At 48.2% G+C, this 12,270-nt stretch overlaps 1 protein-coding gene across 1 annotated transcript; it reads right to left on the minus strand.

Annotated features, from left to right (window-relative positions):
- Positions 1–602: 602 nt before the first annotated feature.
- Positions 603–2,594, minus strand: KCNA4 (potassium voltage-gated channel subfamily A member 4; the record flags this gene model as incomplete). The annotated part of the gene is made up of 1 exon (XM_081240422.1): positions 603–2,594. The coding sequence occupies one exon, from the start codon at positions 2,592–2,594 to the stop codon at positions 603–605; it is 1,992 nt and encodes a 663-aa protein (XP_081096548.1).
- Between the last annotated feature and the right edge of the window lie 9,676 nt (positions 2,595–12,270).

A 12,270-nucleotide genomic window follows, 5' to 3' on the forward strand; every position in this document is an offset into this window, starting at 1 on the left:
ATCCAAGATAAAATTGTAACCTATCGTCTATTAAATAATCCACTTTCTTTTTTTTCTACATAGTAATTCTTACAATTTTTAAAAAACCACAGCTATGGAACCCAAAGACATGAAATGCTATTAAAGCACTGATAAATGACTGCTCAAATTCATTAGGTCTTACATAGTAAATACTTCAAAATGCCAACTTTTCCCATCACTGCACGATTACTAACAACGTTGACAATTTACTTACACATACACACACGCACGCAGCACTCACACACACACACACACACACAGACATACACATTCTCTCCACAGAACCATCTTTACTTTTAACACCTCCTCCAGTTAATGTGCAAAACTCTTGCATTCTAATAAAAAATATAAAGATAGATTTGCTCCTATTTAAGCCTCCCTCTTCTCCAAGATGTATCGTTTGTTTGATATGTAATACAAGTTTAGTAACAATTATGCCATGTATAACCATTAAATGGCGTACTACTGTATGCACTGGATTCATTTGCATATATCATTTTCATAACTGCACTCTCTATGCATAAATATATTTGGAGATGCTGGGATTGGGGGGAGGGGCAGTGGCGGGTGGAGAAGGAGATTCACACGTCGGTCTCCACAGCCTTCACATTAGAACAGTTGTTTTTATCTGTCTCACTGTCATCCCCCTTTCCCTGACACTTCTCCTTTGCACACAGAGATTCCTTAACCCCTTCTTCCATCTCTAGATACTCTGACTTGTCCCCCAGGGAAGAAGAAGTAGAACTCCGAAATTTCTTCAGCAAATTAGAAGGGAGGTACGGGCAACTGACTGCATTCTGTGTCAGCTGTATCTGTTCCTCATTTTCAGTCTCTCTGTGGTAGAAATAGTTAAAGTTAGAGACAATCACTGGCACTGGCAAAGCAATGGTTAAGACACCTGCAATGGCACACAGAGACCCTACGATCTTGCCCCCCACGGTGATGGGCTTCATGTCCCCGTAGCCCACAGTTGTCATGGTCACCACGGCCCACCAAAATGCATCTGGGATGCTTTGGAAATGGGTAGTCGGTTCATCCGCCTCCGCGAAATACACAGCACTGGAAAAGAGGATGACCCCAATGAAGAGGAAGAAGATCAGAAGGCCCAGTTCCCGCATGCTGGCTCGCAGGGTGTGGCCCAGGATCTGCAGGCCCTTGGAGTGCCTGGAGAGTTTGAAGATCCGGAATACTCGGACCAGACGGATGATCCTGAGGATGGCAAAGGACATGGCCTGCTGCTGCTGCCCGTTGCCACCCCCCTGCTGCTGGGCCAGATCCGTGCCCAGCGTGATGAAGTAAGGCAAAATGGAGACGATGTCAATGATGTTCATGATGTTTTTGAAGAAGAGGGCTTGGCTGGGACAAGCAAAGCAGCGAACCACAAACTCAAAGGAGAACCACACGATACAGACTGTCTCCACAATGAAGAAGGGGTCGTTGAATATCGTGTGCCCTGAGTTCTCCGGGTGGAGGGCCGAGGTGTCGTTCAACAACCCACTGGGCCCGCCTGTGCTCAGTGCCATGATAAGATCCCTGTCGTCCCTAAACTCTGGCAAGGTTTCCAGGCAGAAGATGACGATGGAGATGAGGATGACCAGGACCGAGACGATAGCTATGCCCCTCGCTGGACTGGAGCTCTCTGGATACTCAAAGAGCAGCCAGATCTGCTTTTTAAATTCATTCTCTGGCAAGGCCCTGTCCTCCTCCTCTCTCACAAAGCCCTCATCCTCCCGAAACTTGAGCAGGGCCTCCTCCCCCAACTGGTAGAACTTCACCTCCTCGGTGAAGATATCAAAGGGGACGTTGACAGGCCTCTTCAGGCGGCCCCCTGACTGGTAATAGTATAAGATGGCATCAAAGCTAGGCCTGTTCCTGTCAAAAAAATACTCGTTACGCAGAGGGTCGAAATACTGAGTCCTCTTCTCAGGGTCCCCCAGCAAAGTCTCGGGGAACTGGGCCAGAGTTTTCATCTGGGTCTCAAAACGCAGGCCTGAGACGTTGATCACCACGCGTTCGCAGCAGTCGCTGTAGCGGACCGAGCTGTAGCCGCCACCGCCGCCGCCCGCATCGTCCTGGGGCAGCAGGTCGGTATAGGAACACTCATCGCCGCGGTCATCCTCGCTGTAGTGGAACCTCCCCTCCTCCTCCTCTGCCTCCTCTTCTTCCTCTTCCTCCTCCTCTTCCTCCTCTTCCTCCTCCTCCTCACTCAGATCCCGCAGGATCTTCTCCTCGGAGCCACTGGGCATCAGGTCGGAGCAGTGAGGAAAGCTGCTCTGCCGGTGGTGGACTTTCTTCTTCTCGGGCCGCTGTCGCCTCCTCCTCTTACTTCCCCGGCCGCTCTGAGGGTCTTGGGAGGTGCAGGCCCCACGCAACTGGTGGTGGTGATGGTGGGCGCCCCCTCCAGACCCCCCGCCGCCTTCCACAGCAGCTGTGGCCGCAGCGACAGCGGCCGCCGCAGCCGCCCTCGAGTGAGCCAGCCTCTCGCGCTCCCGGGCCCGGGCCTGCGCAGCATAACCGTAAGGCATGTGACTGTTGCACCCTGAGCTCTCCGCACTCACCATTGCAACCTCCATGGTGGTGGTTTGGGGGAAATGGCTGGTTCCAGTTGGAGAAGAAAAGGAAAGAAAAATAGGGCAGCTTCTTTTCTCACCAAATTAAGGTAAGTTTGGAACCCTTAAGCAGATTGCTTGGAAGACTAAGGATATTTTCAGTCCGACTTTGCATTTTCTGTTTTTAAATCAGCACACCCCATGCTCTCTCTTCCCAGGGATTCAGGGTTGCTCTCCAGAGCTTGGTTCCTCCAGAGAAACAGCCTGGCACTTTCAAGCCTAAGTCAGAAAATGTTGGGGTCTCCCAAACACTTATTTTGGGGGGGATATTCAAAGCGGGAAATAATGTCTAGAATGTGGTGTTGATGCTGCGAGATTTAAAGGCAGCGAGTATCCAACAGCCAGCAGTCGTGCCTAGAAAATGGAATATATTTTTCTGCCATGGAAATTGTCCAGAGCTCAGTCCATCACATTTAAATAAAATGCAAATAAGCCTTTAAGTCTTAGCACTTGCCTTCTAGTGATGGCTTGACCCATGTTAACATGTGACTTGAAGTATGTCCAGACATTGCCACTCAAAGCCTATCAGGATGATTCTCCAGGCTTTCCCCTTAAATTCATCACTGGCTTCCTGGACCCAGGGGCAATGCCGAGCTAGCTTTAGAGGCAAAGACCTTGGGAGGTAGAGAAGGTGCAAGATGAGGTGTCAGTGGGGGCAAGCCCAGCTCTGAGGTCTCCATAGAAATCAAGGAAATGCAGAGCATCCTTCAGCTAAAATCATGCAGAAGAAGCCACTTCACCTGAAAAAGGAGGGGAAACAAGCATAGGAGAAAAATAAAAAGAAGAATCAAATAATAAAGAGTAAACTGAGTGTTTCCTTCACATATACATTTTTCTTCTGTCCTCAAGCAAGCAAGCCATTAGATAAAGCACCAAAGCGGCTATAAATTTCCAAGGAGTAGTATGGGGCAGCTTGTTAAATCTCCTTCTCACTAAACACCCTTCTTCTTTGGATATATTTCAGCACTGTCTACTTTTGCGGCAACTCAATTATTTTTTCCCCTCTCCACTCTGGACCCACATGGCTCTTCCTTCCATCCACCTTTTCACTAATGCCAGGTCTTAATTCTCACTGTCACTCTCCTCACTCCACAGTAACAATGCTGTCCCTTTACAGCTGCTTCCATCATTCATTGATCTCAAGGCATTTTTTTAAATGTCCACATAAAATATTTCTGAATTTAGTGGCCGTCCACCCCTCTGTGTCTTGATTCAGGATTAGAGAAGTCGGAAAAAACAGGGTTCTTTAATCCAGCTTCCACCACTTCAACTATCTTCAATCACCCCGTCTACGAAGTGTAGATAATAATACAACCTCCCCCATCCCACTTTTGAGAGGATGAATGAGATAACTGATGTGGACAGAACACCACAGTGCCTTGTACATGAGGAATATCGATAAAGGCTGGCGGTTATTAACAACATAACAACATGTGATGGTCAACCTACCCACCCCCAAATGCGTACGTCCTCACAGCATTGTCTAAGCAGGGGAAGGGCAGAACGTGAGGACATCCAGGACATTTTGAGACTCACCAGTGGCCCATATTACGTTGGCGCTCCCTGACTCGCTGAAGCATGTCCCTGTTGTTGTTTTTCTGTTCCCCTGACTCCAGAACACTCCCTACCGCCCACAGCCTAGGAGCTTACCCCAGTTTCCATTTCTCTAATAATCATCTTCTCTCCTTGCAGTTCCCCATGTTCACCTCCATGCTTCCCCCTACACTTTGCTCAAGGGACTATCTCCTCATGGTTCAAATCCCAGTTTGTGTGCACTTCGTTTTCAGCCTATGATACTCTCTTCCCTATAATTTAACCATAGTGCCCATCCCCCAAATTCCCCTCTCTTTTCCTTCCCTCCCCCCCATTTATTTCCAATCTGCCACTTCCTGATCACATCTTCCTTGCAGCCCTCCTCTGTCCCCACTGTCACTTGGTATTCCTGACCTTTCTTCTTCCTTAGTTTGCTCTCCGTAGGTCCAACTAACTCATCTCCTCTGCCAGGACCTGTAAATGCTCCTGCCCCAATCTTGCTTCTCCTGTCTCTTCTTGCCTCTTCCATACACTCTGTCCAAGAGGACTTCCAAGAATGCAGAGAGTGGCCGAGAGAACTGGGGGAGATAACTGACAGCCAGAATTCAGGGCATCTACCAGCCTCTATTACCGGAAGCACTTGGAGCCATTAACAGGACCCAGTGCTTGACCACCTGCTGCTCCTTGCTGAATCATGTCAGCCTAGAAGCCTAAATACACCTGGGTTTTATCAAGTGACAAGCAGGGAAGTGGCAAGCAGAGGTCTTCCCAATCACACATTCTAATGTGATCATACACATTCTCCCAGGGCAAGAGGTGAGCCTGACTGGGGACACAAAACCCAGAAAATACACCTCTGAGGGTCTCTGGAATGACAATCCCCTTCCTTTGCCTGACTCCTAACATCATCTCATACTCTGAAATGTTCACTCTCACAAGGTCTCCAAATCTCTGTCTTCACTGTGGAGGGTCAGGCCAACATCCTTTAAAGACTTTCACACAAGCCAAATTGCCTGAGAGTTTGCTCAGTTTCTTTCCCAACCCCTCAAAGCAGTTATAATACACTATTTAAATAAAGCCCTAGTGTAACCAAAGTGCCTGTAAATTTGTATACTATGCACACCCCCTCTTCCACCCAACTGACTCCCAGAAGGTCACCAGTTAGAGGGTCTTCTAATTCACAATCAACTCTTCAGGAGAGCTAGACTTGCCTTCTTCACACCAAATAATTTCTTATTTACTTATTTACTTATTCATTTATTTGGGTTTGTTCATTTTTGTTTAACTCCCTCCCCCACGGTACAAAAAGCAAATCACATTCCTTCTAATTTGCTTCCAGTTACCTCACTATCCCTGATCTAACTTAGAAGAAGAAGAGGAGGATATAAAAAGGGAGGGAGAGAGTGAAGAAAAAAAAAGAGAAAAAGAGGAAAAAATCCAACTAGCAAATCAGACTAGTTTAAAATCTCTCTTCCTTCTCAACTCAAGGTATTCATGTTAGGAGAATCTATTCAATTCAACTCTCGGGAGACTTTATGGGGGAGACCTTCGCAGGGTAACGTCCCTTCCTTTTAAACACCACCAACTAATAGGATTTTTCTGACTACCTATTCCCCAATCCCTGTGCCCCCAAACAAGAGCCAAGCATCCCGCCCCTCCTCCTCCCCCCCACCCCCAACAAGGCTGTTTTCATCTCTCAGTGCTAATTCCTGCAACTGTTTTAGGGTGGTACCTGAACCTTATCAGAGAGAGAAAAGGAGAAAGAGAAGACTGAGAGAGAATTCCAAGGGCCAATACCGTGAGAAATATACACTTCAACGCACGCCATTTATACAGTCCCTATGTGTTGCTCAAATGCTCAGAAAATGCACGCAAACCCAAATGTTGGGAGAAGCAGCAGTTTAAACCCGTTCACCAGCTGTTCCCAAAGAAACGGAACCAGTGAGTCTGGGATGAGGCAAAACGATGCTAAATCTAAACCCCACCTCGTTGGGAAACGACATCTTTAATCGCGCCCTTGCCTCCAGACCTAGGTTCCCGCTCGGGCACATTAAGCAGGGCGCACGCACCCCATCCCTTGGGTTGGGAAAATAACAACTGTTGTACCCCCGGAAAGCCGCACAGCATCTGCACCTCCCTTCTCCCACCTCCTGGTTTATTTTTAACCGCCTTCGATTCATGCCCTTCTGTCACATTCTCGATATTATTTATCCCTCAAATGTCCACTGTTTCTTAACAGTCGAAAGAGTAGAGGAAAGATAAGAGAGGTATGATACTCACCATTCCCAGGCGGGGTGCAAAAGAAAAATAAAGAAAATCCCCGGTTGGCTTTTTTCCCCCCTCAAGCTGCAACAGCTGGAGGAGGGGAAGAATGATTTGGGGGTGGAAGGAATCACTCCGGTGTGGCAGGTGGAGGCTCCAAAATATCCACGGAACAAGTTCTATTGCCTGGCCAGAGGGGGTGCACAGAATCCTCGCTGCTGGAGCCCGGGGGTGGGGATCGGGGCTGCCCCACGGAGGACCCCAAGACTCCTGGTTCCTCGGGAGTTCAGCACAGAAGGGCTCGACGGGGAAAGAAAGTCAAGGTTCCCCAGAAAAAGAAACAAAATCCTAGACAGCAGCGATCACTTGTTAATCCCGAATTCCTCCAATATCCTTCCCTCTCCCTCTCTTGCTGGCTGCAGAAGCAGCACACGCCTCCCGTGGCCGGGAGCGCGCGCCGGCCGGGGGCGGGGCCAGGGCCGTCCGAGGGTGTGGCGTTCACGGCGGTCACCGGGGGCGCCTCCCGGCGCGGCGAGGCGGGCGCAGTCACGACGCCGTGACTGCCGGCCCCCCGGCCGCGGCCCCCCGACAACGAGGCTCCGGAGAGCCAGTGGGAACCATTCCAGGATCCCCTGGCTTGCGCCCCCAGAGGCGAGGAGCTAATCCGGATAGAGAGGTGTCCCCTTTGGAGCTGAAATGGGGTCCCGACGGCAGAGCAGGAACGCCAAGAGAGGCTGGAAGGGGTGACTTCGACGGCAGGTCCAGTCTCGACCGCAGGATGCTTCTGGGCGTCTTCTCCTCTCCCCGACCCGCTTTCTCTGCATCTCCCCCGGCACCCCACCCACCAGCCCCGGCACCGTAACGGGTTTGTCGGTTTCGGAGCCCGGGTGCATCTCTGCGAGGCCGCCAGCCCGGAGCTCTCTAGTCGTTTGCTAGCGCGCCCAGGCCCCTCGGCCTCCGCCCCCCTTGTAGAGAGAGAGTTTGCCGGCCTCAAGTCGGGGGTCGGACCTCCCAGGAGCGGAGGAGACCGACTTTACGCAGGTGTCCGACCCCTGGGAGGGAAGGATGACTGAAATTGGAATCGGGCCCAGGCTAAGGGCTGCGCAGGGAGGCTAAGGTCCGAGTTAGGAGAGAGTCGGGGCGCTAGGAGCAGGTTGCAAGTCCGCCCCGGGGGCGGGGGGCTTTGGAAGAGTGGGAGGAGCCCTTGGCGAACCTGTTGCTGCAAAAAGAAAGACGATTTGGCAAGAGGTTTGGCTCCCGGGAGGTTTCTAACGTAGTGGTCGGATCTCCAATGCCACCCACCTCCTGAAAACAACAAAAACCGCACTTCCCCAAGCCCCCACCACCCCCCGCGCCGTGGGCAGGCGAGTGCGCTCGCAGCGGCGTCCTCACCCCGGTGGACTCTCGGATTGCTTATTAGCTGGCTGGCGTGGGAAATGCCCCTGGACGTCGATGTAAATATGCAATTCTCACAAATATGCCAAAAGAAGTGGGAAGTCAGAATTTACACACACACACACACACACACACACACACACACAAGCTCAGGTGGCGACGGGGCTCCGGGCACCTCTCCCGGCTCCCTCTCTGATGGGCCAAGCAGGCAGTGGCGGCGTGCGCCCGGACTGCTGGAGCAAACTGGATCTTGGGGGGGTCAGTTGGCGCCTAGGCAGCCACTGTCGTCCTCAGCTGGCAGCTTTGTTCGAGGGCCCTATTGGGCCTCCTCCTTTTGTGGTGCTCTATTAATTATTAAGAGAAATATTCCCGAGCTGAATTATAGATATGCCCTGTGCTCACTCACCTAACTGCTGCTGGCTTGGCGAAGGACAACAGGAGGGCTGATTTTCGTTCCTGTTTGATTTTTTTTTTTGGGGGGGGGGATCTTTTAAAATAACTAAAAAATTTGCATTGTAATCGGTGAAAAGGAAAAAAAAAATTAAACTGACATGGGGTCTGGTTTTCCTAACTTCTTCCAGTTAGTGACAAAAGTGAGAACCTTTGTCCTGAATGAATTTATCTGTGATCCTCTGGCCTCAACCGCAGGTAGAGGAACTGAGAGAAAGATGGCATCCACACCAGCTCTAGAGAGGCTCTATCTCAATTCATGCCCCACTACAATCCATTTCTGAAAGTAGGGAGGGTGGATTTCTCCAAAAGTAAAAAACATCCCGTGTACTGGCCCCAGATCCTCTCTGTACTGCCACAATGTGAAGTAGTCACTGTGCAGTTTTCATACATGCCAAAAGCAGATGGTTGAGTTTATTGTTGTCTCATCAGAAGGATGTTTCTTGGGATGGTAGAAGGCAGGGCTGAGAGCACAGGATCTTGGGACTAGTTTCCCAAAAGCAATTTGTGAGATCAGTTGGAAGCAACTGTGGGAATACTTTCAGGGAGATGAAAACTGAGATGGATTGATACACAGAAGAAGACAGGTATATTGAAGCTTGGACATTTTAATTGGATCATGTTAAAACTTTATGAATTGTGCTTCCATGTGCCATTTACTGTTTGTTCCTATCACAGCCCAGAGAATTTTAAAGTTTAAAATGCCTGAGGTCTCTATAGATATTTACACTTCTTAGGTATCAGGAATCTGAATAACTAAAGCACCACAGCAAGAACACAACTGAGGAAAAACCACTTTCATGAAGATGTTCATTCAGGTCATACAAGATATAGTTACTGAGAACTTGATCAAGGCTGGTAACACTCTTTTGAGTGCCCACCTAGCGGCGCTCTGGCTCTCTGCATACATATTGTTTAATTTTATCTGTATAAATAAACACTTTATGTGATAGGGATTATTATTATCACTATTTTATAGAGAAGGAAATTGAGGCTTATGATGGTTAATGAACTTGCCCCAAAGTTACCTAGCTAATTATTTAGCAGAACTGGGCCTTTAACAGCTGACTCAGCAATGTGGACAATCCCCATGCCGGTGATGATAATGCCACGTGGTCTAATGCCCATCTGTCCTCACAAACTACTGGCTGTTACAGATACAGAGGCAGTTTAGGAAACAAGGGGGTATGTGCTTTGATGGAGGTATGAGAAACGTGTTCCCGGGATGCAATGAATGGAGTAGCATCTAATTTGGGGGAAGCAAGCAAGGATTGACAAAGAAAGGGGAAATGTGTCTGAGGAATGTGAGCATTGGAGTGGCTGCCATAAAGAATACATGGGCATGTGGCACTGGCGTGGACGGAATAACTGAAACCTGAGAGGTAGGCGGCCCCCAATTGGGAAAAGCATGCTCCTCACCCAGCCTTCCCCCCATTCCCAAACACACACACACACACACACACACACACACACACACACACAGACCTCTTTGAACTTTAAAAGAATTTCTTTATAAAGCAAACAAGAAACATTTCATTTCTCTTCCTGAAATTCTCTTAAGGATTCCTAGAAAGTCCCACAGATAAACAGTAGCAGAAAGATTCTTTGCTGTGACCAACAAAAATCCACCTTGTCTCAGTTTCAAACTGTTTTCTTTGGAGAGGAAAAAATTATTTTCTTGCCTTTCTTAATCATCAACTAGTCAAAATTCTTCAAGCACCCTACACCCAAATATACCTATTACCGCACATAATTTCTCCCTGGCTTTGAATTCTCTCAGTGGTAATACAAATATTCCAGACCACACTATGAGGCTTATGTTTATATAGAAAAGGGCAAAGGGCAGCAGATCTTCCTTTGTACAAAGCAGATAGGGGGCCCTGTGGGATACAAACTAAGTCCATTATAAATGTTTTTGTTCTCTTTGGGGACCATGGTCTCCAGTGAATTGCAGCGTTCTGTTTACTTCACCTCTCTCTCCCCCAGAAGCCCACAACACCTCCCCGAATACAGGCAGTGTATCCCGAGCAACCAGCGCAATACCTGACCCAGAGCAGGCATTCGATAAGAATGTACTAAAATGAATGAATAATGGAAGAGGCTTCCATTTGCCAAGAAAGCTCAGTGAATGTGTTGGGAGAAAACCCGGAGAAGATTGCTTTTTTACCTGCTTACCCCAGACTCTCAGCTATCGGCCTTTTAAAGTTCTGAAGGGATGTGAGGGGGAAAGAGTTCTGGGGCAGTTGATTCCATGCTTCCCATTCCCTAATGTATGGATGCAGACGTTCTGAGCAGCCCATAATTCCTTATGAAATGTGAGTCACTCAGCTAGTTTTTCCTTGTAGATGGATTTTTCAGTGACCTTTCCCCACACCACCTTGCATTCCGTTTTATGCATACCAGCACTAGTCAGGTCTTAAGACCTCAGAACAGCATAATCACTTCTCATTAAAGTGAGGAAACATCAATCCTGGAGAGAGAGACTAACCACTCACTTCCTGACTCTCTGACCACAGCTCTGTGTAGGTACAGTGGGGAGTAAGACAGCTACCCTGTGCCCTGGATGGACCCCTGCGGTCTAGAGGGTGAGAGATGCATCAACACACCCATGTGGTTAGGGTCTGATAGAAGTCACACGAGGTGCAGAGAGAAGCAGCACTAACTGAGGTTAGAAAGGTCCTCAAGCCAGAAAGAGCCACGGGGCAAAGGCTTACTGAATAAGAATGGCAAGAATGAGTGTAAGAATAATCAGAGAAGCAGAGGATCCGATATGGAATGGGAATGGGAAGCAGTGAGTGTGGACTTAGATATGCCACGCTCAAGAGTTTGAACTAGGGTCTATGACAAAACACTGCATGAAAGGATTCTCAACCCTCTTTCCACCTCTACACACAGGACAGATGTGGTTCACATGCATGACACACTCCCCTGGGCAAATGCAGATGAGCAGCTGCAGCATCCACTAAATAGACTGAGTTGCAGGCATTTCCAGGCTTCTTGGCTACAATGGCATCTTTCTCCTCCATCTATGAATGCATCTGAGAAGCCAAGTGAGTGAAATTGAGTTGGCAGAACCTTAAATCATCTCAGATTTAGATTCCTGAATGCAAATCAATCAAAAATGTCCTTCGTTAACTGAAGTAACTCAGAATTTGCAAGGTACCGCATCAGTAATAGTAATCTACCCATGTGGGGTGACACTGCTATTGAGATACACCCTGTCAGATCCAGTAGTTCCTCTGGTCCAGGATCCCCTGTGGATACCAAAATCTGAAGTTACTCAAAGCCATTAATATAAAAATGGCATAGTATGGTCAGCCCTCCGTATCTGCAGGTTCTGCATCCACAGATTGGTTGGTTGACTGCATGGATGCAGAACCAGTGGGTACTGAGGGGCAACTGTACACTATAACAAGGTGAAGTGGATTCATTCTTTTAGCTCTTTGTTATGCTTTCCTTATATGTGGTTAGAATATACAGCAGTTATGGAGACTCACTTAAAATGAAATATCCACCTTGGTGCAGATAAAAATCACCCACATCCTTGTGTGCGGGTACCAATCAATCAGGTGCAAACTTGGGGCAGAGATGAATAGAAGAAGGTTTAGGTATGGAATAGTTTTCAGTCCCTACAGACATTACCACCACTGTGCCTTCCATATTAACTCCTAATAATTTATGTCAAGGAGCTTTTCCCGTATAAGTAAATGTGGGCCTTTTTATAAAAATAAGAGGTCATGGTATACTTCCTGCCAACAATGTGTTCCAGACTCTGAAGGTCCCTTTAAATATGGTCAATGACCATGGTACAGGCTGTATTCTACTCTTTCAAGAGTTGGCTGCTTTGCCATCTTCCCCATTTTGATTGTGATCAGTACCTTTCACTCCCTAGAACAGACATCACCAAGGCTTAAAACAGGCCTTTGCTCTAAAGCCTAAGAATGTTAACTGACTCCTCCAGGCTGCCAACACCCATCACAGCCCTGACCATCTCTCCTTC

This window comes from Mesoplodon bidens (genome assembly GCF_964165515.1).
Source record: "Mesoplodon bidens genome assembly, chromosome: 7".
Classification (NCBI taxonomy): domain Eukaryota; kingdom Metazoa; phylum Chordata; class Mammalia; order Artiodactyla; family Ziphiidae; genus Mesoplodon; species Mesoplodon bidens.